This window comes from Bos indicus, chromosome 15 (genome assembly GCF_029378745.1).
Source record: "Bos indicus isolate NIAB-ARS_2022 breed Sahiwal x Tharparkar chromosome 15, NIAB-ARS_B.indTharparkar_mat_pri_1.0, whole genome shotgun sequence".
Classification (NCBI taxonomy): domain Eukaryota; kingdom Metazoa; phylum Chordata; class Mammalia; order Artiodactyla; family Bovidae; genus Bos; species Bos indicus.
The window spans coordinates 28,241,585-28,269,073 of NC_091774.1; the positions used below are offsets into that span (position 1 = coordinate 28,241,585).

At 53.0% G+C, this 27,489-nt stretch overlaps 1 protein-coding gene across 2 annotated transcripts; it reads left to right on the forward strand.

The window, feature by feature from the left end:
- The first annotated feature begins 11,540 nt into the window (after positions 1 to 11,540).
- On the forward strand, positions 11,541 to 27,462 carry SIDT2 (SID1 transmembrane family member 2). Of its 2 annotated transcripts, XM_019975481.2 has the most exons (26): positions 11,541 to 12,268; positions 13,923 to 14,044; positions 14,313 to 14,477; positions 14,578 to 14,623; positions 15,038 to 15,139; positions 15,237 to 15,320; positions 16,054 to 16,153; positions 16,348 to 16,413; positions 17,323 to 17,416; positions 17,757 to 17,809; positions 18,532 to 18,603; positions 18,734 to 18,814; positions 19,849 to 19,955; positions 20,248 to 20,321; positions 20,409 to 20,475; positions 21,018 to 21,091; positions 21,238 to 21,361; positions 21,595 to 21,712; positions 22,479 to 22,615; positions 22,809 to 22,917; positions 23,147 to 23,223; positions 23,398 to 23,444; positions 23,713 to 23,818; positions 24,474 to 24,584; positions 25,820 to 25,933; positions 26,006 to 27,462. In XM_019975481.2, the coding sequence occupies exons 1-26, from the start codon at positions 12,086 to 12,088 to the stop codon at positions 26,066 to 26,068; spliced, it is 2,496 nt and encodes an 831-aa protein (XP_019831040.2). In that variant the 5' UTR covers positions 11,541 to 12,085; the 3' UTR covers positions 26,069 to 27,462. The 2 variants fall into 2 exon arrangements, with proteins under 2 accessions (XP_019831040.2, XP_070659580.1); XM_070803479.1 differs by lacking the exon at positions 15,038 to 15,139.
- Positions 27,463 to 27,489: the final 27 nt, after the last annotated feature.

Consider the following 27,489-nt stretch of genomic DNA (forward strand, 5'->3'; position numbering starts at 1 on the left):
CTCACTGTCTTTCTGTCTCCTTTATCATAGCTTGAATTCCAGTGGCAAAAGAAGGGATGGTTTTTTTTTTCCTAATCACAATTAATTAGATACTTTAGTCATCTTGTTTCTTTTCTGTGGAACTGAATGTTCCAGGCTGACCCTCGTCAGGGATCTCCTTGGGGGTGTAGAATGGTCAGCGGGGTGGGATGAGCAGATAGAAGGAATCTTAAGTAGATAAATGGAAACAACTGTCAAATAAAATGTTTCAGATTTGTTAGTACTATCTGGTAGTTAAAAACAATTAACTCTAAAAATTATTAAATTGACCTTTTGATGCTTTTTCCTAATTTCAGTCTTTAGAATTTTATTCACGTTAACTGCCCCAGCTTCCACGGTTTCTCCATTCCTCACGCTAATAATCACCAGTTTTTCTTGTTTACACTTTGGCATATTTCTTTATTGTTGCCCCCAGCTTAAACTTAAGTGTTTCAAATTAATTGGACTATTCTGAGTTTCTGTGCCATCTAGGGAGAAAAGATTCAAGATAGTATTTCCCATATATTAACCACCTAAGCACTTTAGGTGGGTGCATTCCCACTTGACTGTTTGGCCTGGGGAGTTTTCTGTCCTGTCAGAGGTGAGTCATCTAAGTGGTTTGGCTGGGCCTTGAACCCCACTTTGCCTGACTTCAAAGTCCTTGCCCTTGGATTACTCATTCAACCTGGGGTATCTTTTTAGCTCTAGATCCTGATTCACAGTTCATGACAGACAGATTCCTAGTTTCCTTTCAGCTGAAAGTCCTGGGGGGCAGTCTTCTCACCTGCAGCAAGGCAACAGCTTCATCCAGTCTTTCTGCAGCCAATTATACTCCTTTTTGATTCCATTCTCCATTGGCCACAAAATTATTAAAATTTATTTTAAGTGCATTCCCTGGCTATCTGTTTCCCACCTTAAAAACCAGCAGTAGATCTAAATTGTGTTTATGGAGCTAAGCATTTATAGTGGTCCACGTGAAGGTGGTCCACCTGGCTACTGTATGAACATGTCAGTAAGTTCAGATTGGCAGGAAGATATTACTTGGAGTAGTTAAGTGAAATAAGATTTAAAATCGAAAGAAAGGTGTCCCTGGTGGTCCAATGGTTAAGAATCTGCCTTGTAATGCAGGGGACACTGGTTCGATCCCTGGTCCAGGAAGATCCCACATGCCTCAAAGCTGCTAAACCTGTGCCCCTCCACTACTGAGCCCACGTTGCAGAGCACGAGAGCCAGCTGAGCCCATGTGCCTGCTGAAGCCCACTAACCTTAGAGCCTGTGCTCCGCAACGAGAGAAACAACCACGACGTGATGCCCTCACGCTGCACTTGCCCAAACTAGAGAAAACTCAGGCGTGGCAACAAAGACCCAGCGCAGCCAATAAATAACTATTTTTGAAGAAATCTAAAGGAGGCCTTCCCTTGTGGTCCAGTGGTTAAGAATCTGCCTGCCAGTGCAGGGTCAGGAAGCTCTCTCATGCCTTGAGGCAGCTATGGCCGTGTGCCACAACTACTGAGCCCGTGCTGCAGTCCCTGAGAGCCGCAGCTACAAAAGCTCCGGTGCCCTGGAGCCCATGTTCCACGAGAGAAGCCACCACAATGAGAAGCACAACTGGAGAGTAGCCCTCTCACAGCAACTTAGACCCGGCACAGCCAATAAACAAGTTCATAAAAAATTCTAAAGGATATAAAGGGGAAGTACAGCCAATAATAAATGGCAGAATGATGAGTTTCCCAGTGGTCCAGTGGTTAAGACACCGTGTTTCCATTGGAGAGGGCACAGGTTCATCCCTGGTTGGGGAGGTAAGATCTCACATGCTGCCCAGCATGGCCCCCACAAAAAATTGTGTAATACAGTAGGAGTTGCCAGCTTCCACATGCTGAGGGATACGGGTGGGGACCACAATTGCGGGTGAAAATACAGAATGAGAGTTCATGTGAGACCAGGAAGCACAGCCGCGTCCCTTAAGTCCACTGTTGAGCTGGTGTGCGGGTGTATGCTATGGACCACCTCACCCGACTGGGTGAATGGCCTCGGTCTAACAGGGTGGCTGCTGAGTGACGGCGTGGACACAGTTCTTTATCACCCTCGCCTCCCCAGGTACTACCTCTTGAGAGCTGTGTGACCAGAACAGGGGTCACTCAGCCCTAAAGGGCCTATCCAATGATTAACACCACCAAGCATGCCAGCGATGATTACAGCGAACTGATAAGCCAATATGATGTTTCTCAGCAACTAAAAGCTTCTATGTTTTTTGTAACATTCACTTTGTCACTTCTAACCACGGTGAGGCTACGATATTGAAATGATTTACTATAAAGGGATGAATACGGAGATACTAAGCTGAGGTGTTTTTTTCTCCTTGGTCTCGTCAAACCACGCTCCTCTCCACCCACCCCCAGAGGCACTATCTTGTGAGTAGCTTACAGGTTCCTCTTAAATCACAGCAATGAGAGCTGCTGGAGGCCTGGGGCTTTGTTGATTGTGTCACAGCTACCCCACTGAACCTCTTCAGTGGTCCAGAAGTGGGAGAGAGGGTGGTGTGGGGGAAGGGCAAGCTCCCTCACCAGCATCTGCTTGGGAAAGGAGCCAGCAAGGGAATCCATCCTTGTTTTCCTCCAGCCACGGGGTAGCTGCCTCAAGGCACGTGGGATCTTCCGGAATCCGTGTCCCCTGCATCGGCAGGCAGATTTCTTAACCACTGAACCATGTGTTTGTTCGTTTTTGGCCACACTGGGTCCTCATTGCTCTCTGTGGTTGTGGTGAGCGGGGTCTACTCTTTGTTGCTGTACACGGTCTTCTCATCGCGATAGCATCTGTCACTGCAGAGCATGGGCTCTAGGCGCGGAGGCTCTCACAGTTGCAGCTCGGGGATTAGTAGTTGTGGCTCTCGGACACTAGAGCACAGGCTCAATTGTGGTATGTGGGGTTAGTTGCTTCACAGCTGTGGGATCTTTCCAGAACAGGGATTGAATCTGCATTCCCTGCATTGACAGGTGGATTCTTACCCCCTTTGCCACCAGGGAAGTCCAGCTACAAAGACCTTAAATGTTTGCTAAACACATAGTCTTTCTTTGACCTCATTTTATGCTTTACCTCTTGCTTATTTGCTGGCTTATTTTAGCGTAACTAATCACATCAAAAATATGTATGTATCAAAAAAACATTTTATGCACTGATAAAGCTTTGACAGCACCCCTGTCAAAAGCAAATGACACGTCAGTGTACTGCGGCATATTCTTTGATAAGCACTGATAGTCCCAGTTGTTAAATGTAACATCCAATGTGCTTCTTGACCTGGTCCTCTTCAGTTCATGTCCTCCCACCACGTTGAACTTTGATGTCAGTAACATTGAACTTTGAGTCCATGCCTTTGCCCAAAGTTGAGACCCTCTGTCTGGAATATGCTCCTGCCCCTTTTGCTAAGCTAGCTCCTTGTGGTGGTTTAGTTGCTCAATCATGTCTGGCTCTTTACAACCCCATGGACTGTAGCCCACCAGGAAGGCTCCTTTGCCCATGGGATTTTCCAGGCAAGCATACTAGAGGGGGTTGCCATTCCTCCTCCAGGGGATCTTCCTGACCCAGGAGTCAAACCCGCATCTCCTGCATTGGCAGGCAGATGCTTTACTGCTGAGCCACTAGGAAAGCTCCCGGCTACCTCCTACTCATCTTTTGAAAATCCCTGAGATTCCTGTAATGTATCTGATTTCTATTTCCAGCTCCCATATGTATTACGTGTCTCATCTCTGAATCCTCATAATATGTTTTATAAATCTTTTATCATTGCATTTACCACTTTTCTACACTGCTAGATATGAATTCCTTATGAACAGAAAATGTATCTTAAGTATCTTTGTGTTCACAGCACCTAGCTTGGTGACTAGTACAAATTAGGCACTGAATGAATGAATAGGAGATTGAGTGATTTCTTCATGATCATCACACCAATAACAGCCAGAATTAAAACTGGAATACAAATCTTTTGACTTCATTTCCTGTTCTTTCAATAGTATCTTGCTGCTGCCTGTAAGATACAATAGACATTATTCTAGCTAGTGATAAATTCACTTAAGAACAACAAAAACCAAGAGGCAGTATGTACCTATTACAATAAATCTTGAGACATTTTCTGGAGTTATTTGATTATAGCTAGATGGAATTGTGAAAAGATATATGGACTCCAATATTCATAGCAGCATCATTTACAGTTGCCAAGATATGGAAGCAACAAATGAATAGATAAAGAAGATGTGGCATTATATATATAATGAAATACCACTCGGCCATAAAAAAGGAATGAAATTTTGCCATTTGCAGCAATATGGATGGACTTGGAGAGTATTATTCTAAGTGAATTAAGTCAGAGAAAGACAAATACTGTATATCACTTATATGTGAAATCTAAAAAATAGAAGTAGTGAATATAACAAAAAGTAAAAGCAGACTTAGAGATACAGAGAACAAATTAATGGTTATTAGTGGGGAGAAGAAAGGGGGGCAATGTAGGGGTAGGGAATTTAGAGGTACAAACTATTATGTGTAAAATAAGTTACAAGGATATATTGTACAACATGGGAAATATAGCTAATACTTTATAATAACTATAAATGGAGAATAACTGTTAAAAATTGTGAATCACTATATTGGACACCTGTAACACATCATATTTTCATTGTTGTTCAGTCTCTAAGTCGTGTCTGACTCTTTGCGACCTCATGGACTGCAGCACGCCAGGTTCCTCTGTCCTCCACTATCTCCTGGAGTTTGGTCAAACTCATGTCCTTTGTCATGATGCTATCTAACCATCTCATCCACTTCCACCCCCTTTCCCTTTTGCCTTCAATCTTTCCCAGTGTCAAGGTCTTTTCCAATGAGTCACCTCTTTGCATCAGCTTGCCAAAGTATTGGAGCTTCAGTATCATATAATATTGTATATTAGTATAATATAAGCACACTTCAATGAAAAAATTAAAAAAAAACTAAATGGAATGAATACATTTTTTTTTCTTCTGACTATGCCACACAACACGTGGGATCTTAGTTCCCCTACCAGGGATGGAACTCGTGCTCCCTGCAGCAGAAGCACGGACTCTTAGCCACTGGACCGCCAGGGATGTCTCAATAAAGATTGTTTTTATAAGAAAAATGAAACTAGAAGAAAAAGCTGGATTGGTTCAGAGGAACAAAGGTATCATGAATAAGAAAATAACTTTTGTGAAGGCTCCAGGGACCAATGAAATAACAGAAGCAGCTATGGGGTCCCAGCTAGAATGTAAAGAGAGGGAATCTGTTCTATGAGGAACAATTTGGGAGCTGCATGCAATCTTTAGATACAGTCAGAAGTGAAATGTTCTTTAGTTGCATTTTCTGATTTCTTAGCCAGAGACCCAAGCTTTCTTGAAATAGGATGACGGCCGGCTCAATTTTATCAGTGATCTTTGGAGACACGGATTTGAGTTGATCAATTATTCATCTGCTTGTTTTCAGCAACCTGATGACCAGACTCATTTCCTGGAAAGCCCTGAGGTTTCGTTCCATTACATGGTCACGGGGAACCAGATGCAGGGCCTGAACTCATTTCCCCATCAGAATGGTGAAAGCCCAGGTTTAGGAAATGCAAAGAGGCTGATGTGTCTCTGGCAGAAAGTCCTGCTCACACAATCAAAGCTGCTCTCCCTTGACTCTCCTCCTACTCTTTAGACAATAGTTTAGGATGATGAATGCAGTCAAGCCCAGCTCCACTGTGCGGCATTTAGGAGCACATGATTGACATGAGAGGTAGATCCTGAAGGCTCAGAAACTGTAATTTGTCTAAGATGGACAATGCAGGGAATTAAACATAGAACTTTATATCATCAAAGTCCTTGCTTTTCCTACAACACCATGAAGCTGTGGGACGGGTCTGAGACCTTATCTCCAGAACAGAGTTAATACTGTATTTTTAACTGATTCCTAATCTAATGTGCACAGTCTTTTTATAGTCCTTGAAGGAGAGATAGACAGACAGGAAGGCAGCCCTGGGAAAGAACAGAAATTGCATGATAGTGAAAGTTGTTCAGTCGTGTCTGACTCTTTGTGAGCCCCATGGACTGTAGCCAGCCAGGCTCCTCTGTCTGTGGGATTCTCCAGGCAAGGATACTGGAGTGGGTACACTTTTCCCTTCTCTGGGGGATCTTCCCAACCTGGGGATCAAACCCAGGTCTCCTGCATTGCAGGCAGATTCTTTACTGTCTGAGCCACCAGGGAAACCTGATAGAAAGAAGAGCTATATACCCTTGTTTCCAGGACTGCCTGTGTCCAGGATGATTCCAACAGAGTTCTGAGTAGATAAACTGAGCCCTTTCTACAGTCACAATGGAAATAGGGAAATTCAAGTTCGTTTCCTTCAGGAGGGTTGGTTTTGCAACTTTTTCTTCTGGGTTAAAGTTATACCATTACTTTATTCTAAAGTCTGATGTGAGTCTGCCACCTACCCACAGGGACCTACCCACGGCTACCACCTACCCCTAGATTCCTCAATTATTTGATTGAATTCAGCTGATCTGTTTATTGGGCTTCCTACAGCATCCTGCTCTTGGTGAATCTTAAGGTCATTTTAACAATACCCTTGAGCCAGCTGAAGTTTCCTCCCTGTCCTCTTGCTCCAAACTTTGAAAATCCTGTGACAGACAATGGAGCTGGACTCATGGAAAGCTGGGGACCTGGTCAGCTGTCTGGTGAATGGTCCCATTTCCCAGGTCCTTTGTACATTTAGGCTGAAAAGGATGGCCCATAGGGAAATTAAAGTCTTCCAGCCTTGTGACCCCACCCTGCCCCCCCTTCATCACCAGGGCTGGGGTTGGGCTTTTTATAAAACATGGCAGAGAATACAGTGGCTGGACCTATACAGAAGGTCAGGGGGTCTGCCCTCAGGACTTGATGTCTCTTTGCACTCCGAAGTCTGGCTTTGAGACCCAGTGACTGAACTGAACTGAACTGAACTAAACTGCCCTTCTTTTATGCTGACTGCTGCAGCCAACAAAAAAAGTCTTCTCTCCACTTGGGGCTGCCAGACGTCAGAAAGGACCTATTCATAACAAGCTTGTGCTGACTCTCCCCTACCCCCCACCTCCAAACCTCCTACCAGCCGTGGGTGGGGCAGAAGGGCGGAGGAAAATTCTGCAGACCTGAAAACAGCAAGAAAATACAGGGCTGCGCCCTGCCTCCACCCCCAACCCTGTCTCAAGGCTCAAGCCCTGGAGACCTTGAAAAAGGGAAGACTCCCTTCTGGGTTTATTTGAATAGATTTCTCCCAAGATGTTGTCCAGAGAAAGGGAACAAACAGGAATATTGATTGGCCAAGGCTGTTTGGCCCCCAGGGCAGTAGTTCTCAAAATTTATTGTGCAGAGCAAACTTGTGGAGTGCTTCTTAAAATGCACATTCCTGAGTTGCACCTCTTGGCGGTGGTGTTCAGTCAGTCATGTCAGACTCTTTGTGACCCCATGGACTGCAGCACTCCATGTTTCCCTGTCCTTCACCATCTCCTGGAGTTTGCTCAAACTCGTGTCTATTGAGTCAGTGATGCCATCCAACCATCACATCCTCTGTTGACCCCTTCTCCTCCTGTCCTCCTCCACCTCTAGAAGCTGGGATTCAAGAACTGTATGTAGGGATTTCCCTGGTGGTCCAGTGGCTAAGACTGCGCTCATAATGCAGGAGGCCTGGGTTTGAGCCCTGGTCGGGGAACTAGATCCCACGTACTGCAACTAAAAGATTCTGTATGCTGCAGTGAAGACTGAAGATCCCACGTGCCGCAACTAAGACTTGGCACAGCCAAATAAATAAATATTTTTTAAAAAAACTGTATGTAGGGTCTCCATGTGCATTTTAGAAGGCCGAGGGGCACATGTTGCCCCCAAACCTGAGGCAGAGTTGAGACATTTCTCCCCATCCCAAGCACAGTTCAGTTGCTCAATCCTGTCCGACTGTTTGCAGCCCCATGAATTGCAGCATGCCTGGCTTCCCTGTCCATCACCAACTCCCAGAGATTGCTCAACTCATGTCCATTGAGTTGGTGATGCCATCCAGCCATCTCATCCTCTGTCATCCCCTTCTCCTCCAGCCTTCAATCTTTCCCAGCATCAGGGTCTTTTCCAATGAGTCAATTCTTCACTTCAGGTGGCCAAAGTATTGGAGTCTCAGCTTCAGCATCAGTCCTTCCAATGAATATTCAGGACTGACTTCCTTTAGATGGACTAGTTTGATCTCTTTGCAGTCCAAGGGACTCTCAAGAGTCTTTCTTCTCCAACACCACAGTTCAAAAGCATCAATTAGTGGGCTCTCAGCTTTCTTTATCACCCAACTCTCACATCCATACATGACCTCTGGAAAAACCACAGCTTTGACTAGACGGACCTTTGTCGGCAAAGTAATGTCTCTGTTTTTTAACATGCTGTCTAGGTTGGTCATAGCTTTTCTTCCAAGGAACAAGCGTCTTTTAATTTCATGGCTGCAGTCACCATCCATAGTGTATTTGGAGCCCAAGAAAATAAAGTCTGTCACTGTTTCCCCAAGCACAGCCTGGGCTTATTCAATATAGCTACAGCACCAACCGGCCTGTGGCAAAGATGCTCCGGTCCTCAACTTGTGATCCTCACAGCACCCAGGAAATTTCCTGGCCCAGGTAGACTAGTTAAGTCACATCAGGCTCAGTGGAGAGCTCAAGCTCAGGGTGACAGTATTTCTTAGAGTCCCAGATTTACTTGGGGGCCAGGGGGGTTGCAATGAGAGAAAAGGTGAAGCCTGGTTGGAATATGGAAATCTACACTGACTCTCCACACTGGGCTGTGAACAGCAAGTAGCCGGGAGCTACTCTTTAGTTGCAGTGCCCAGGCTTTGCATTGTGGTGGCTTCTCGTTGCAGAGCATGGGAGCACATGGGCTGCGGTAGTTGAAGCTCCCAGACTCTAGAGTGTGCGGCTCAGTAATTATGGTGCACAGGCTAATTGCCCTGCGGCATGTGTAATCTTCCCGGACCAGGGATTGAACCTATAACCCCTGCATTGGTAGGCAGATTCTTAACCACTGGACCACCAGGGAAGTCCACCTTTCTATTGACTTAAAAAATAGTCACAACCTAAAAGTTGAGAGTTATGTTTTATTCGGAGGAAATTTTTAGGACTTAAACCAAGGAGGCAGTAACTCAAGTAATCCTGAGAGAACTGCTTCAAGGAGGCGAGCGGAGGAGCCAGGTTATATAGAAGCTTTGCAACAAAGGGTAGGTAGTCTGAACATCAAAAGATTATTTTTACTTATTTATTTTAATTGGATAGATTATTGTTAATTAAAGAAAACCAGACATCCCAAGTTAAGGAATTCAGTGCTTTTCTGTGTATGGGAAGATGCAAGAGTCTGGGCTCATTGCTTTCATATGCATCTCAGCTATCCTGGGCCAGTATTCTGCGTTTTTCACATCCTAAATTCCTCAGGATGCTTTTGAACTCTGGTGTTGGAGAAGACTCTTGAGAGTCCCTTGGACTGCAAGGAGATCCAACCAGTCCATCCTAAAGGAAATCAGTCCTGAATATTCATTGGAAGGACTGATGCTGAAGCTGAGACTCCAACACTTTGGCCACCTGAAGCGAAAAATTGACTCATTGGAAAAGACCCTGATGCTGGGAAAGATTGAAGGCTGGAGGAGAAGGGGATGACAGAGGATGAGATGGTTGGATGGCATCACTAACTCGATGAACATGAATTTGAGCAAGCTCTGGGACTTGGTGATAGGGAAGCCTGGCATGCTACAGTCCATGGGGTTGCAAAGAGTCAGACACGACTGAGCAACTGCTGCTGCTGCTGCTAAGTCACTTCAGTTGTGTCCGACTCTGTGCGACCCCATAGACGGCAGCCCACCAAGGCTCCCCTGTCCCTGGGATTCTCCAGGCAAGAACACTGGAGTGGGTTGCCATTTCCTTCTCCAATGCGTGAAAGTGGAAAGTGAAAGTGGAAAGTGAAAGTGAAGTCGCTCAGTTGTGTCTGACTCTTAGCGACCCCACGATCCCACGGACTGTAGTCCACCAGGCTCCTCCGTCCATGGGATTTTCCAGGCAAGAGTACTGGAGTGGGGTGCCATTGCCTTCTCCAACTGAGCAACTAAATTGACTGAAATTCCTCAGCGCTCACTGTAGAGTGGCTACAGCCTAAGGGCTGCCAAATCGTGCAGGTATTCTTCTTGAATGCCCTTAGGGCTCAGGAATTAGCTTTTGGAGGTCCTGAATCGATGATGACAACGGCATCCTTGTTTACTGACAGGACAGGAAATATTCCATTTCTCATTTCTTTCTTTCCCTCTTTCTTTTTGGTATTTGTCTATATTCTGGAATTAGAGGGAAATGATATGTTATTTAAAAGGCCACCTGTAGTTCAGAGATGTGTGTGTGAATTGTTCAGTCATGTCTGACTCTTTGTGACCCATAAACTATAGCCTGCCAAGCTCCTCTGTCTGGAATTCTCTGGCAGGAATACTGGAGTGGGTTGCCATTCCCTTCTCCAGGGAATTTTCCCAATCTAGAGATCAAACCCAGATCTCCCACACTGCGGGCAAATTCTTTACCATGTGAGCTACCTGGGAAGCCTGTAATTCAAAGATACTCATTACTAAATTTCATGTATTTGTCAATGTTTTTCTATGTATTTGGAAAACTTACTGTTTATATAGTGTCATATCTTGAATTCTTTGCTTGCATATTCCTAAAAGTCTTAGGCGTCACTTTCCATGGCTTCATGATAATAGAACACTTAACCACTCCTTCATTGTGGACATTTAAGCTGTTTCCTTTATGCTTTATGTAAATATCACAGTGATAAGCATATTTGCCCACACAATTTTTTTTAATCTGTATTTCTTATTTCTTTAGAATAGTGCCCCAGAAGTGGAATTACTGGGTCAAAGAGTGTAAAGCTCTTTAAGCTTCCTAAGACATGGTGCAAAAATAATTTGTAGAAAAGGTTTCACCAATTTACAAAGTCACTGTCTTTCAATGAGCCTTGTAGCTGCCTCATCATAGAAAAAGGCAAGCTTTGAAGGCATCCTTGAAGCTATGTGGCCGCTTCAGGGAGGCGAGAGGGTTCCTCTGGCGGTTCTGTCTGGGCTCCCCCTCCACGGGCAGTTTCCTAGTTCTTAGAAATTTTTCTTTTCTTAGGATCATTGGGAGGAAAAAAAAAAAAGGCCCAGGAGTGTTCGAGGTAATGGCAGCGTTGAAGGGGTGAGGGTAATCGTTATGTTTGAGAAAGAGAATTTGTCAACGAGAATCCAATTCTTGAACATCCTTCACGGAGCTCTCCATCTAATCCAAAGTGACCTTTCAGAGACGGGAAAGATAATGAAAGGGGAGGCGGCAATAGGAGAGGAGTGGGAGAGGGCCTCCAGCTGGAAACCGGCGGCCCCTTTAAGACCCAATTCGAGCCCTGGCCCTTTAAATCCGTGTCAGTTTCCCCTGACGTCAGCGGGCGGGCCGGCAGTCCTGCTGTTTACCGCCCCGCGGCGTCGCTCACTCCCCGGAGTTCTGAGCGCTGAAGCAGCCGCGTCTGCCCGCCCTTAAAGGGCCGGCGCCCGAAAGAACTGGCGGCGCCGCGCGGCGTCGGATCGCTACCTCCTATCACGCCCCTCGCCCTCAGACTCTCCGCCCCTTCGCGGCCGGCCCGGCCACCGGCTTCCCCTCCCTCCCTCGCTCCCCCTTTTCCCCGTCGGCGTCTCCAGGCTCCCAGCAACCAGCTGCCTCCCGGCTGTCACATCCCCGGCGGGCGCCCACCGAGTCTCCGGGCCGTGTTCGGCCCCTGGCGAGCTGGGGCCCCTTCCTGAGGCCCGTCACCCTTCCCCCGGCCCTCCAGCCCCCAGCCGCCCCGTCCCCTCCCTGGTCCCTGAGAGCGCGTCTGCGGCTCCAGGGAGGGGACGCTTCCTAATCTCAGGCCGGGGTTAAAGTTCTGGTCCTGGTGAGATGCTGGAAGCTGCGGCCCAAGCCCCAACCCGCCCTGGAGGTGTCCTGTCGCTTGCCACCGCCGCCGCCGCTGCCACTACCACCCTGCCGGGGCCATGTTCGCCCTGGGCTTGCCCTTCTGGGCTCTCTTGGTGGCCTCGGTCGAGAGCCATCTGGGAGTTCTGGGGCCTAAGAACGTCTCGCAGAAAGACGCGGAGTTTGAGCGCACCTACGTGGATGAGGTCAACAGCGAGCTGGTCAACATCTACACCTTCAACCACACCGTGACCCGCAACCGGGTGAGGGAAGGGGCTGGGCTCCGGGCTGGTGGCGAGTGGGGCGAGCCAGACGACCAGGGCTCTGTCAGTTCCCAAGAACAGCGGCCCCTCTGGGTTTTCCAGAACCACACTGGACCCTCTTGCCAGCAGTTTCCTCCTGTGCTGGGGATGTTTGTTCTGAAGCTACACCTGGACGGGTTTCTGAAGTTGCCTCATTCCCCCCTTCTCTTTTTGATCACTTCCTTTCCATCAGCTGTAGTCTGAGCAGGACTGGCCTTGCTCCCTACCCAACCCCCAGAATCTTGACAGTGCTGTGGGTCTGGGAGCAAGGAAGCAGGTTTGCTACTGGGCTTGGCCCAGAAAACCCCAAGAGGATGAGACTGGCCCAAGCTGAAAGACTCTGCCCAGGGGTTGGGGCTTGCTTATGGCTGAGACTCCCTGGGGAAATGAATGCAGGACTTTCCAGGCTGCTGTAACTGCTGGGACCTTCCCAGCCCTCATCCTCCCTTGGAAAGCCAGATGGCCTTGTAAGTTGAAGGTGGTGGGGATACAGCCAACCCCAGGGTGGGTGGGAGGGGAGAGGGAGTTTGCCTACCGTGGAGAAGCTTCCCCACTCTGATTTCTCTTTCATTTCCTCCCCACCTGTGAGCTGAGCACCCGGCACAGCTGGGTCTGGGAAGTTCAGACCCAAGGTGGGGCTGAAATTGGGAGAACTCTTGCCCCAGCCTGGCTGATGGTCTCCGACTCAGCTCTTACCAGGACTGGATTTACTAAGAAATAGTGGAGTTCAGAATGGGAATCTGATTTTTTTTTTCCAGAATAGGGAGGTATTAGGTTTTGATGACAGGCCAGGATCTGCCTTCAGTGCTTGGTTCTCTGAAGTTTGATCGCATCCAGCTTAGAGTCCTGTCTATGTTTGCCCCCATATGTGAGGTTACCCATAAGTGGGGTTACCCTGAGGGCTGTGGCCTCTACCCCTCCGGGGAGTGCTGCCCTGAGTTTGGGTTTCAGCAGCCCAATAACAAGCATTCCCAAGATTCATTTAATTTTATTCTTTTTCTTTAAGCTCTGAGTGTCCTATATCCTTTCCTTCATAGCGCCAAGAGTGGCAATCTCTCCATTTTATAGAGGGGGTAAGGTGAGGCTCAGAGATATGAAGTGACTTTCCCACAGCCCCAGCCCTTGGTCGGAGCTGAGGATAGAAGTTGGCCTTCTTGGCTTTCGACAAGTCCTGTTTCCCCACCTCCCTGTTTGTGGCCTGTGGCCACCAGATGAGTTGTGGAATAGCAGATTTCCTGACTCACAAGGAAGGAGGCTGCAGAGCACCCCAGGTCTCCATTGTGATTCCTGTCCTCTCTTCTAAGTCCCTCCTGGACGCTGGGGGCCGCTCTGGCAGAAGCAGTGTGTGTGTGTGTGTGAGTCGCTCAGTCGTGTCCAACTCCTTGCGACCCTGTGGACTGTAGCCCGCCAGGCTCCTCTGTCCATGGGATTCTCCAGGCAAGAGTACTGGAGTGGGCTGCCATTAGGTGTTTCCCCCAGCCCAACCCGGATGGGAAAGCTCAGAGTGGTCTGCGGAGCGAGGGCAGAGCTCACGGTCTCTGGAGCCATGTGCTCCCCGTGACAGAGTTAGAGCCAGCACGGGCTTGACCGAGGTCCGTCTCCATGTGCCCTGTAGACGGAAGGCGTGAGAGTGTCCGTGAACGTCCTGAACAAGCAGAAGGGTGCTCCTTTGCTGTTTGTAGTCCGCCAGAAGGAGGCAGTGGTGTCCTTCCAAGTGCCCCTGATCCTCCGAGGGCTGTGAGTAGGACCTGGGCGCTGGGTCGGGCTGGGGGTGGGTCTTCTCAGGCCAGGCCTTGATCGGAACCTCACCCGGACCCTTGTCCAGGGCCTCTAACCACCCCAGCACTCCTCTGTTTCTCCTCGCAGTCCCCTAAGACAGGAGGCTGGTCAACAGCAAGAGGGCCAAGCCAGCTTGTCAGCCTCGCGGGGGTGGGGTAGGGAGGTGGTGGGACCGGGGTGGAGGAATGGAGGGCCTGTCAGGTCCTGACTCTGCCTCGGGCCACAGGTTCCAGCGCAAGTACCTCTACCAAAAGGTGGAGCGAACGCTGTGTCAGCCCCCCACCAAGAATGAGTCCGAGGTCCAGTTCTTCTACGTGGATGTGTCCACCCTGTCACCAGTTAACACCACGTACCAGCTCCGTGTCAGCCGAATGGACGACTTCGTGCTCAGGTCTGCAGGGGAGAGGGAGGGGGCGTGCGGGACTGCCCTCCTTCCCAAGCTCTGGGAGTGATGGTGTTGGGGCGGGGGATGGCTCTTCTCTGCCCCACAGGACCGGGGAGCCATTCAGCTTCAACACCACGGCAGCGCAGCCCCAGGTAAGGCCTCCCTGTCTACTGCCTCTCAGGGGGAGAAATGGGGAAGCTTGAGCTTGGGGGTGGGGGCGGCCAGCAGTCTTTGCCAGGAGTTTCAGGTTGGCTGTACTCTCCATGGAGAATTCTATAGAGATGGGAGCCCTGGTCCCAAGGTGGTGGGGAACAGATGGCCTGGGAGGCGCAGAGACATGGGCTTGGACGGCCATCTCTCCTATTGCCTCCTGGGTGCTGTCCTGCATGCCCAGCTGAGGTTGAGGGGAGCGGTGTGTGGGAAATGGCGCTGCTGCTTGTGGTCAGGGCCTCTCCCTGCAGAGTCTGCACTGCCCGACCCTGGGAGGATTCACACCCTTCCCTTTAGAGGGGCAGAGAAAGCATCCTCACGGGATGGGGCTCTCCCTGCCCTCCCTGTACCCTCAGTACTTCAAGTATGAGTTCCCGGAAGGAGTGGACTCGGTCATTGTCAAGGTGGCCTCCAACACGGCCTTCCCTTGCTCAGTGATCTCCATCCAGGATGTGCTGGTGAGTCAGCAGCCCTTTCGCGGCGCGCCAGGCTGCTGAAGAGAGGGGGCGGGGCCCAGGACCCTGTCCATCTGTCTCTGCCCTCCTCCCCCTGCAGTGTCCCGTGTATGACCTAGACAACAACGTAGCCTTCATCGGCATGTATCAGACGATGACCAAGAAGGCGGCCATCACCGTGCAGGTAGGAAGTGCACGTGGCCCCATGGGGGCACTGCCAGGTGGTCCGCCTCCTCAACCTTGCTGCTTTGCCCCTGCCCCGTCCCTAACCTGCCACAGGGCTGTCTTGGTGTGTCAGTCCCCAAGACGTTGGGTCCCCTGGTATTTACAAGTATTGAATCTCAATCCCAGTGGCCTCTGGGGATAGGAGACAGCAGAGTACCCTTTATGGCTATCACATCTGCCCCATTCCCTGCAACTGGCTGGTGATGAGGGCTGCTCTTGGCAAAGGCTAAAAGCTGTGCTGGGGCCAGGGAGGGGGAGGCATATGTTCACCTCATGACATCTCGTTGTGCAGCTGATGGAGGTACCATGATCCCTCCACTTTTTCTTCTGACTGATGCTCAAACTGCAGTAGGGCCCCCATGGCTTCCACAATGGTGGGCATACCCACATTTGCTCACCTGGCAATAATTTAGGTGCAGGGTTTGGGCTCTGAAGTCAGATGATCCTGGCTGTACCACTTACTGGCAGTGCGACTCCAAGCTAACATCCTACAGGGATGATAGTACCTACTCGTGAGGATCTTTGTGAGGGTTAATTACGATAATATATATGCCAAGCGTTTAGCATAGGGTCTGTTCAGAAGAGGGTGGGGATGGTGATGACAAATGGTGACGATGATGTGATGACAACAGTCTCATCACACCACCATCGTCCTCACCACCGTCACCCTTATCACTGTCATCGTCCTGCAGCGCAAAGACTTCCCCAGCAACAGCTTTTACGTGGTGGTGGTGGTGAAGACTGAAGACCAGGCCTGTGGGGGCTCCCTGCCTTTCTACCCCTTTATAGAAGGTACATTTTGTGCCCTGGGCCTGGCTGGGGGTGGAGAGGGCTTGGGCTCTTCCTGGGAGGTAGAAGAGCCTGCATGGCTGGTGGATCTGTTGGGATATAGGTTTTTGGCCCTAGACTCGTCCAGGCCTGATCCCACCAACTCTACCCAAGCTCCAGGCAGACGCTCGTTTGCCATTTTGCCATTTTACTTCCAGATGAACCGGTCGATCAAGGGCACCGCCAGAAAACCCTGTCTGTGCTGGTCTCGAGAGCAGTCACGTGTGAGTGTGGGTGGCTGAGTGGGGATGGCCTGGCTTCTGGCTCCTCTTTCAGGCCTGGGGTAGGGAGTGTTTTCGGAATGGGACGGGTGAGGAGGACCTACCCGAGCAGGCTGACAGGGTAGGAAGGAGTGTTCTTGGCAGACTTCATGATGAGAGCACGGTGAGTGCCAGTGTAACGCACTTCAGAGCATCCATGAGTGAAGAGATTGCGGGACTGAGTTCTATATCTGTGTCTGCCTTTATAGGCAGGGTAATCTCATTGAGCCTCAGTTTCCCCATCTCTATAACAGGAGTACTAGAATCTGTTAGTCTCTGTTAGTCTCACTAAGTCGGTTCAGCAAAACTGGTCGGTCCTACAAAATTCGTAGGAAACTTCCCGGCCCTTTAGTCAGGCTCAAAAAATATTTACTGAGTGATTGAATAGAGAGCCCTTTGTAAAGTGGAATGTATAAGGTAAACGTAAGAGATTGTGACGGGAGGGGAAAGCAGCTGCCTCGCCACGCAGAGTCCTCAGCACGTTGTCTGAAGCCCCTTCTGTGGGCTCAGTACCTGTGCTCCACCTGTGGTCGTTGGGGCGCCCCTGCCTAGAGCCTGCTGCCCTGAAGGGTGCCGAGGGCTTTGAGGAGCCCAGGACGGTCTCTGTGGGAGGTCAGGGTGGAGAAGGCCTCCTAGGGGACACAGCGCCTCAGCTGTGCTTTGAAGATTAAGTCAAGGAGAAAGAACTAGAAGAGAAAGTTCTAGTAGAGGGAGGTGCTTGAGCAGACAGGAACCATGTCGAGTCTGGTGTATTGTCTGCACCGGCTGGGCTATTCCACCAAGCGGAGATGTGGGAGAGATGAGGCTGGGCCCGTGTGACAGGCAGGCTTGGAAAGCGTTGGTCTGTTTCCCTGCCCGCTCCCCTCCCTACAGCGGAGGCCTACGTTGGCGGTATGCTCTTCTGCCTGGGCATATTTCTCTCCTTCTACCTGCTTACCGTGCTTCTGGCCTGTTGGGAAAACTGGAGGTAAAGTGGAAACGCTGGACCCTCCCCTGCTCCGGGGTGGGTCAGGCAGGGGATGGGGGGAAAGTGACCTGGCCAGATCTGAGCGCCCTCCATGGGGCAGAGAAAGGTGGGTCCCTGTGAGGGTCTCAGGTCCCTGGGCCTCTCCTCTGGAGACCAACCCCTCCCCCTCAACCTTCTTCCCCAGCAGGGAGACCCCCATTGCTTCAGGCCTGGGAGAACCCCTGGGGTCATGGAGGGAGGCCAGGGCTGTGGGATGGAGAGGGTGGAAGGCGGGCCAGCCCAGCAGAGGACTGCGCCGCCTCCTCCCCTTCTGGTTTGCCTCTGGATTCTGTCCCTGCAGGCAAAGGAAGAAGAGCCTTCTGGTGGCCGTGGACCGAGCCTGCCCAGAAAGCGGTACCTGCAGAGGGTCTGGGTGGGGAGGGCTCTCTGCTTTGTGGTGTGGAGGGGATATCGGTGGATGGTGCCCTTGGGGGCTGGAGGAGGCAGGGGCTTTGGGATGTTCAGATAGGGAGTAACAGCACAGGTGGAAATGGGGCTGGGACGGAGTGCCTCTTGGTCTCTAACACGCCCGTGTTAAAGGCCATCACTTGATTCACTCCGTGCCTGGGTCTGCGTACCCGGTCTGCCACTTCAGATAACTCAGCTCACCTTGTCTGGGATTATTAACCTTCCGTTCTCTTTCCCTTTCTTCTCTCCTGCTCTCTCTATCTTCCCTCCTGCTTGGGACCTTCTCTCTCAGCTTCTCTTCTTGGTAAGCTCCAGGCGCTGTGGGCAGAGGAGCTGGCATCCAGAGTGGGCGGGAAAGGGAAGTTTTTCAGGGAGGTCTGTGTGGGACCCAGGCTGGCGATGCGGGCCTGTCCTTGCTGCTGGTGACTTAGATGGTCAGTTCCTTGATGTTGCAGTCTCTAGGGAGGACACAGGGGGTGAATGTTTCTACTGGGGCGGTCGTGGTGGTGGCGGGAGGGCACTGTGTTTGCTGGAACTATAGCCGCTTGTTCTTTGCTGCCACCGTGGTCCTCAGCATCTCTCTTCTCTGGAGTCTTCCTGCCCTCTTGTCCCTGGCTTTCAACCTCTCTCTGCTGCCAAGGCTAAAGGTCCCTGACTTCTCCCTGCAGGTCACCCTCGGGTCCTGGCCGACTCCTTTCCTGGCAGCTCCCCCTATGACGGCTACAACTACGGCTCCTTTGGTAGGTGTCAGCGCCCAAGCTTGCTGGTCACCACCTCCAGTGGCCTCCTCAGCGGCCCCCGGGGTTGGGTCCAGGGCCACCTGCCCTGAGGTCTCTGCTACCGGCCTCACCACTTACGATTCCCCTGCAGAGAACGGTTCTGGCTCCACCGGCTCCACCGACGGTCCGGTTGACAGTGCGGGCCCCGGGGACCTATCCTACAATTACCCGGGTGAGTGGGCCAAGTGCGGGAGGGCTGTGTGACGTCAGGCTGGTGCTAGCTGCTGTTGCGTCTTCTGCCAGCTGCTGGAACCAGGGAAGGGCTTGCTGTCTCCCTGCCTTCTCCTCCCTCATCCCTTCCTTCTTGGCCCCCGCTTCCCCGCTAACTCTCCCTTTCCTTTGAAGGGCACGACCAGTTCAAGCGACGCCTCCCCTTTGGCCAGATGCGGCAGCTGTGCATTGCCATGGGTAGATGTGGGGAGGGTGGGCGCTGCTCTGCCAATCAGCTCCTGCCAGGGCAGTTGACTGGAGCCAGGAGGCTCGAGGACCAGAAAGATGCTTTGTGCATGGCTTGCCCGTCTAATGCCGATAATTGCTAGCTCGTGTGTCTTTTGAAATAGGCAGGCACTGGCCCCTGATGCTGGTGGGCTTGCACACCTGCCATCCCCAGGCCAGATGTTGGTCAGCTGTTGTGTTTCCCAGCGCCTCTCTTGCTGGCCTGCTGGGGCTCGTGGGCAAGGGTGTTATGTCTCAGCCTCTGGGGGTTTTGGTCAGCAAGGTTGTGGGAGGAAGCTTCTGATGACGTGAGAAAAGAACAGGATGAAGTGGCTGGTGCTCTTCTTGGAGGCAGCCTGCCACCCTTGCCTGCATCCCAGGGCTCACTGGGTCTTTTCCCAGCGGGGGCCACGGCAGTGTCTTCTCAGAACCCACACGACTGGGCCTCTTCTAATCAGCATGACTTCTGCTGATTCAGTCCTGCTGCTCATGTCTGGGGCCTGAGGTCTGCTCAGTGTCCTGGCCTGGAAGCCCTAGCCCAGTGAGGGGCAGGGCTCGAGCGTCCCTGCTAGGCAGACTGTTTGCCGAGCCCGTCCTGGCTCCCCTCCAGGACTTGGGAGCCCCTGATGCCTTCTCCCCAGGCCTGAGCCCACCTCCACCCCCACTCTGAGCCCACAATTTGCCTGGTCCCACCACCTAGAAATTGTGACAGTTGCTGCAGATCTTGGGTTCAGTGCCTACCTGGTAACCCTTTCCCGCTTTCTCCCCCAGACCCCCCGGGCACTCGACCGCGACTGGACTCCATGAGCTCTGTGGAGGAAGATGACTATGACACTCTGGCCGATGTCGATTCAGACAAGAACGTCATTCGCACCAAGGTGTGAGCCCAGGAGGGCTGGCCCTGCTTAACAAGGAAGCGAGATTCTGTGTTCAGCCCCGCATAGGCCCCTGCCCCCACCGCCCCCTGCCCGTGGCATGTTAGGAAAGCAAAGGGAGAGAGATCTGTTAGGACAGCATAGCTTCTGGAGAAACTGACTCGGCTCCCAGGCCTCTGGACCATCCGAAACCCTGGCCAGTGGGAAGGAGGTCCCCCTTGTCCTCCTCTACTGGGGCAAGAGGGCCTTCCAGGGTGGTGGGGCAGGGGGCTCACTCCAGCTTCTCCCCACGTAGCAATACCTCTATGTGGCTGACCTGGCACGCAAGGACAAACGTGTCCTGCGGAAGAAGTACCAGATCTACTTCTGGTGAGCGGGTGGGGTGGGTCAGGGTGGTGGGGTCTCGGGCTCTCTTTCTGGGTGCTGCCAGCTCACCAGCGCTCTCCCACTTCCCAGGAACATCGCCACCATTGCCGTCTTCTATGCACTTCCCGTGGTACAGCTGGTGATCACCTACCAGACGGTGAGCGGGCGGGGCCCATGCTAAGTGCCTCTGAGCAGCTGCCACAGACTCTGGGGCGTTGCCCAGGCAGAGCCTCCCAGCCTGAGGCTCTGGAGCAAGCCCAGGTCCTAGGGTTCCAGTCCCAGCTCTGCCTTACCACCTGGGTGGCCTTGAGCAAGTCCTTCAACCTCCTTGAGCCTCAGTCAGTTCATCTGCCAAATGGGGGGCAGCATGCTAGCCCTGATGGCACCTCCCCCAGTTTGTGGGGATTTTATGAAACGGAAGTGGTGAGAAAGTAAGTCTCAGTTTCCCTTCCCTCTTCTCTGTGCCGTGGGGCAAGAGCCTGTCATGGTCATGCCTCAAGAGTTTTCAGCCACACCTAGCGAGGAGGGCAGCGACTGTGCTAGAAGTGGGGCTCGCTGGTGTTGTGGGCACACGCCTGCTGGCCGAGGTGGCACCCCCCCATCCGTTGGAGAACCAGACGGGTGGTGCACAGGCTGTGGCCTGAGTCAGGAGAGTTAGGAGCTCCCTCTCACCCCACCCTGTTCTCGCTCCCACTGCAGGTGGTGAATGTCACAGGGAACCAGGACATCTGCTACTATAACTTCCTCTGTGCCCACCCGCTGGGCAACCTCAGGTGGGAATCATCTTGCGATGCCCCCTTTTCCCATCTCTTGGTGAACCGGTGCAAGGGGCAGGGGCTCTGTGAATGCCCACCTCGAGGGTGGGGAACGGGCCTGGGGCCTGAGGTTGAGACAATGCGTCCCGTGTCGCCCCTTCCAGCGCCTTCAACAACATCCTCAGCAACCTGGGGTACATCCTGCTGGGGCTGCTCTTCCTGCTCATCATCTTGCAACGGGAGATCAACCACAACCGGGCCCTGCTGCGCAATGACCTCTGCGCCCTGGTGAGCAGCACGCCTGCCCCGCCCACCCTGGCCTCACTCCAGACCCTTGCTAGCAGGCATGGCCCTGCCCAGCCCAGCCCAGCCCTGCCCATCAAAGCCCAGCCCTTCCTGAATCACTCTCTCCCTGGCCCACTCCTCTCCCGTGATCTCCCTCTTCAGGGCCCCTTCCTTCCTCCTTTCCCACCTCACTGCCTCACCTTCTCTCTCACCCTTCCCTTCTCCCTCCCCAACAGGAATGTGGGATCCCCAAACACTTTGGCCTGTTCTATGCCATGGGCACGGCCCTGATGATGGAGGGGCTGCTTAGCGCTTGCTATCACGTCTGCCCCAACTACACCAATTTCCAGTTTGGTGAGTGGGGCCTCCCGCTTCGCTGGCTGAACCTAGAACAGGGACCTGCCTGACTTTGCCCTCCCCACTCACTGGCAAGGATTGAGATCCCCAAGATGCAGCTGTGTAGGAGACTCCAGGGCTGGAGGATTTGCGTGAACCTACACCTTGTTGTTGCTTACTTTCTAAATCTTGTCCGGCTCTGCAACCCCATGGACTGCAGCACGCCAGGCTTCCCTGTCCATCACTATGTCCTGGAGTTTGCTCAAAACTCATGTCCATTGAGTTGGTGATGCCATCCAACCATCTCATCCCCTGTCACCCTCTTCTCCTCCTGCCTTCAATCTTTCCCAGCATCAGGATCTTTTCCAATGAGTTTGCTCTTCGCATCTGGTGGCCAAAAGTATTAACACTTTGGCTTCAGCATCAGTCTTTCCGGAGAATATTCAGGGTTGATTTCCTTTTGGATTGACTGGTTTGATCTCCTTGCAGCATTTCATGCATCTGTCAAGTCTTTTCTATGGAGAAAAAGATAACTAAGACACACTTCCTAATCTCTGGGTGCTTGGACTGAGTTGTCCTTGTCATCAGGGGAAGTCAGACTGTGGGTGACAGCCCCAGGGGCAGTAGTGTGGCGTGGGAGGGACAATTAAGGAGCCAGGGTTCAAGTGCCAGGCTGCCACCAGCTCTCGCTCCGTGGCTATAATGAGGTGTGGGGGCTGGGGTTCCATGCTGGGGCTCAGTGGAGGTTTCTGCAGCTCACGGCCACATCCGTCCCTCTGCCTAGACACGTCATTCATGTACATGATCGCGGGGCTCTGCATGCTGAAGCTCTACCAGAAGCGGCACCCAGACATCAACGCCAGTGCCTACAGCGCCTATGCCTGCTTGGCCATCGTCATCTTCTTCTCTGTGCTGGGCGTGGTGAGGCCCCGGCCCACTCTGCACACACCCCTGCCCACCACCCCTGCCGGAGAGACCCCCGCTCCCTCCCTAGGGTGCCCTCCCAGCCTGGCATGGCTGCCAGCCCAGCTTCTCCAGAAGAAGGGCAGGGTGGGGTGGAGGGAGGGGGCTTTCCCCTGCGCCTCCTCACCCTTGCCCTCGGGTGCCCCCACAGGTCTTCGGCAAGGGGAACACAGCGTTCTGGATCATCTTCTCAGTCATCCACATCACTGCCACCCTGCTGCTCAGCACACAGCTCTATTACATGGGTCGCTGGAAGCTGGGTGAGAGCTTGCCCAGGGCCTGCTGGGGTTGGGGGCCTCGGGGACCTGGCCTCACAGGAGACTTTGGGGCTCTGCCCTCTCACGGAGACCCCGGAAGAATCACCGGGCATGGAATTCATGAGGCCTTGGCACAGCTGTGCCCCTGAAGGCCCTGGGCCCTGTCGGCTGGCACAGCACAGGGGCTGGGACAAAAGGGTGCCGGGCCTTTGAGCAGCTTCCCTTCTCGCAGACTCAGGGATCTGCCGTCGCATCCTCCACGTGCTCTACACGGACTGTATCCGGCAGTGCAGCGGGCCTCTCTACGTGGTACCTGCCCAGCTCCCGAGCCCCTCCTCCTCTGTCTGCACTCCTTCCTCCAGGGGGGGTAGGGGGTGCGGAGCAAAGCTGATTGCCAGGGGTGGGGCCCGGTGGGGGCTGCTGACTCGGGCCTCCCTCCCCTTCTCGCCAGTCTCTCAGCCCCGTTTCTCTGCTTCCCTCCAGGACCGCATGGTGCTGCTGGTCATGGGCAACATCATCAACTGGTCGCTGTGAGTCCAGCCATCACCTGCGTCCCCGGGTGGGGTGGGCAGCTGCGGACTTGGCCAGCCGCTGGCTCCTCTGGGGGCTGTGGACAAATATGGGCACGAGAAACGGGGGCCCAGGAGACAGGTGTTGGCCCCTGGGGTTCTAGAATCTTCTGTGGGCCTCTGAACCCCACCCCACATCCTCATAAGACACAGGGTAGGGGCGGGGTGAGGGAAGCCCCTTCCTTGCTGTCCATCCCCTGCTTCACCAGCTGGCCCTCCCTCCTGCCAGGGCGGCCTACGGGCTTATCATGCGTCCCAACGATTTCGCCTCCTACTTGTTGGCCATTGGCATCTGCAACCTGCTTCTTTACTTTGCCTTCTACATTATTATGAAGGTGAGCGGGGAGGGCTGAGCCTGCCTGGGGCAGCACCGGGAGGGAGGGGGAGTCTTTCTGTCCTTCTCCATCTGTCCCTCTCCATCCACTGAGTTTTGAGGAGGGGAGAGGCTAGTCCCTTCCACTACTCGCCGGAAGCCCGCCACATCCTCAGACTTGTTTCCTGAGCCCCTTCTGTAGTCTCAGTACAGCCCACGAAACTGGTAGCACTTCAGGACACAGCTGGCAAGAGTCCAGTTCTGCACAGAAAAGGTTGAGGATGTGGGGCTCGCTGAGACTGTGGTGGGCTTGGGTCTCGGAGGGCCAGGGGTTTCTACAGGGCCCTTGTGCCATCCAGTGTGAGAGGAGGACCCAGCTGTATCCCCTGGCAGACAGGGGCACATGGAGGCCCAGCCAGGGTGGACCTCAGGGGTGAGGACACCCGGCTGCCAGCGTGGGGACAGGTGAGGCTCTGGGGTGATGGGATGGATCCGAGAAGGCTTCCTAAAAGGTCCATCCTGAATGCCTGGGAAGCATCCTGAATGCCTGGGAAGCGGCTTGAAGGGCAGGCAGGAAGTGGGGCGGGGCCTCAGGCCCGTCTCCCACCCCCACCCCCTCACCCCCATGCTACCCCGGTGAGGCAGGGCCTCAGGCTGATCTCCCCGTGTTCCCCCAGCTCCGGAGCGGGGAGAGGATCAAGCTCATTCCCCTGCTCTGCATCGTCTGCACCTCGGTGGTCTGGGGCTTCGCCCTCTTCTTCTTCTTCCAGGGCCTCAGCACCTGGCAGGTGAGTAGTCCTCCTGGTACAGGCTCATCGTGAGCCCACAAACAGGTCTCTTTTCAAACCTGTTTGTGAGCATTGCCAGTGCTCTTTAACAGCCACTTTTACATTTAATCCTTCTGACACTGACCATGTCAATGGTGGAGGTATCCCCATCTTACTAATGCGGTAGCCGGGCCTCAGACAGACAAGTGACCTGCTCAGGGTCATACAGCCAGTGGTGGCACCGCTGGGGTTTGAAGCCAGAGATGTCAGGTTCTTCCCTCTGCTCATAGGGCACCTGCTGTGATCAGAACTAAGTCTGGCATGATCTCTGCCTTTGAAGCAATTTTATTTTTTTTTGGCAACACAGCACAGCTTGTGGGATTTTAGTTCCCTGACCAGGACTGAACCCAGGTCCTAGGCAATGAGCGTGCAGAGTCCTAACTAGACCACCAGGGAAGTCCCCTTTGAAACACTTAAAATCTAGTTCCCAGCGACAGAAAGACTGTGAGTTCCTGGCTTGTCTCTGCAATATGATCCACAAGATGAAGGGTAACAGGGAGGACAAGTGAGGGGATGTGCAGGAGGCAGAGGGCAGAAAGACTTCTGTGAGTTAGGAGGTCCAGGAAAGCTTGTTAGAGGAGGTGGACCTTGCTCTTGGCCTTAAAGACTCTGTGGCCCAGAGGCACCATGACTTGAGTAATGAGACAGAGGCAGCTTTGGGGTCAATGATGCATTCGCTTGGGAGCGAGTGGAGATGGTGAGCTCCTTGAGGACAGACCAGGTCTTTCTTGATCATCTCTGCAGCCTCAGTGTGTGGCACAGACACAGTCCAGCCAGTGTTGGCTGGAGATGGGGGAGAGAGCATGGAGGACCATGAGGTGCAGGTGATGGCTACTGTTGTCCTTGGGCAGGTTTGTCTGATCTGACTTGAGTGTTTCAGACAGAAAGTGAGCTGGAAGAAGCCCTGGAGGACTGATTGGTGCAGGGGGCGAGGTCTAAGGCAGGGAACCAGTTAGGAGCCTTTGGTGACCTGCTAGCTCTGCAAGGGCATCAGGACCAGTGCCCTTAGGGAGAAGTTTGCAACTAAAGGCCAATTCTTAGATGTGGGAGATAAGGCAAGGGGTGAGCCTGAAAGAGGGTGCTCTCTGGCCTGAGGCTGGAGCTAGCATCAGAGGTGCCCTCCAGCAGATGGAAGTGGGTCTGGCTTGGCCTCGCCCGGGCAGTGTCACCAAATAGCTCTCCCTATTCCTCTCCAGAAAACCCCCGCAGAGTCGCGGGAGCACAACCGGGACTGCATCCTCCTCGACTTCTTTGATGATCACGACATCTGGCACTTCCTCTCCTCCATTGCCATGTTTGGGTCGTTCCTGGTAGGTGGGGGGACTGGAGAGGGGGCAGAGCAGGCCTCCCATCCCCTGTTTGACTCCGCATCTGCCCTCCAGGTGTTGCTGACGCTGGACGACGACCTGGACACCGTGCAGCGGGACAAGATCTACGTCTTCTAGGGGGGCTGGGCCCCCTTGCTTCTCTCATGGAGCCCCGAGCTCCTCTGCCTCACCGCCCGGAGGTTCCATAGTGCCAGGGGCCTGAGTCCCAGCCTGCCGCCCAGTGCCAGGGGCTGTGGGACAGCGAGGTCCAGCCCAGGCTTGGGCCTGGGACAGTCACAGGGTGACCTTGAGCCTTGCTCCTGCCCTCTGCCAGGGATGAGGCCTGTGCTCCTTCAACCCCGAATGTTGGCCAAACTGCTGCTTTCTTCTCAGTATTGGGGCCTTCCACGGGTCCCAGTCCATCAGCTGTCCGATTGTCGTTCTGCAGGAGGAAGGAGGGAAGCGTTGCCTGCCCATTTCATGGCTCGCGTTCTGGCCATCCTTCCCCTTCCCCCTTGGCCTGGACCCAAAGCCCACCCTTCTTGCCCGAGCTTCCACTCCAGGGCCCGCAGTCTGGGGCCTGATTCTCTGTCCTGCACCAGAGTTCACTCCACTTCTCCTGGGTCTGCGCCTGCCTGCCATCACTGCCCTCTCCGGTCAGCCAGGATGGATGCGGCTGTCAGATCTGGGGGGCTGGCCGGCTGGTGCTGGGCTTTTGGTGCTAAGGCCTGCAAGGGATCCTGGGCAGCGCTGCCGCCTCTCTCTGACCTGCGCTCAGGGCTGGTTCTTTAGCAACAAGGGACAAAGCCTGCAGCGTGGGAACCGCCTGTGATTGAAGAGCTGAATTCGGAGGTCTTTCATGTGCCGTCAGCCCCCAGACTGATGATGGCACCCAGTGACTGATGTTGGCAACCAGGATTGGAAGGAAAAAGCAACTCAGTCCTTTCCTTTCTTCCTCTTTCCAGGCCCTTAGTCCTGCCAAGCCCCACTTGTGGGCCTTCCAGTGCCATTTGACACTGCCCAAGAATGTCCAGAGGCGAAGGAGGGGCGCTACAGAGAGCACAGCTCCTCCACGGCCGCAGGAGCCCCAGTGCCTGTCTTAGGGGCTCAGGGAAGGGACATGCCCTTCCCCTCTGTGTCCCTGGTCCAGCCTCACTCTGGGACACAGGGCTGGCTTCTAAGTTTCCGTCCAGTCTTCAGCCAAGTTCTGTGTTACACACACATGCACACGTATGAAACCTTGCGTTTACACTGAGTTGCCCCAACTGTGGTTCCCCTGGCCGCTCTTTCGCCCTACTTGGTCTGTTCCAGATGCCAAGGTTGGGGAGATCAGGTCGGGCCTCGGCCTTGGGGATGGGAATGTGTTTTATTCTTCTCAACTTGTTTTTATAGCTCTCCCTCGGGCTGGGGAGGGGCGGAGGGTCTGGATCTTTTTTCAGAGCTCCGTTTAATGTCTGTTTCCATGCTATGGTTGCATTTCTGTTTTCTATGAATGAGTTTGCATTCAATTAAAGAAACAACCAGATGCAGTCCTTGGGCCTGTCTCCTGCCCCCTCTTT

Coding starts and splice junctions, on each gene's coding strand:
- SIDT2 (XM_019975481.2), top strand. CDS start 12,086: ATGTTCGCCCTGGGCTTGCCCTTCTGGGCTCTCTTGGTGGCCTCGGTC. Junction 16,414..17,322: donor GGTCTCGAGAGCAGTCACGT/GTGAGTGTGGGT, acceptor CCCTCCCTACAG/CGGAGGCCTACGTTGGCGGT. Junction 19,956..20,247: donor AGAACGTCATTCGCACCAAG/GTGTGAGCCCAG, acceptor CTCCCCACGTAG/CAATACCTCTATGTGGCTGA.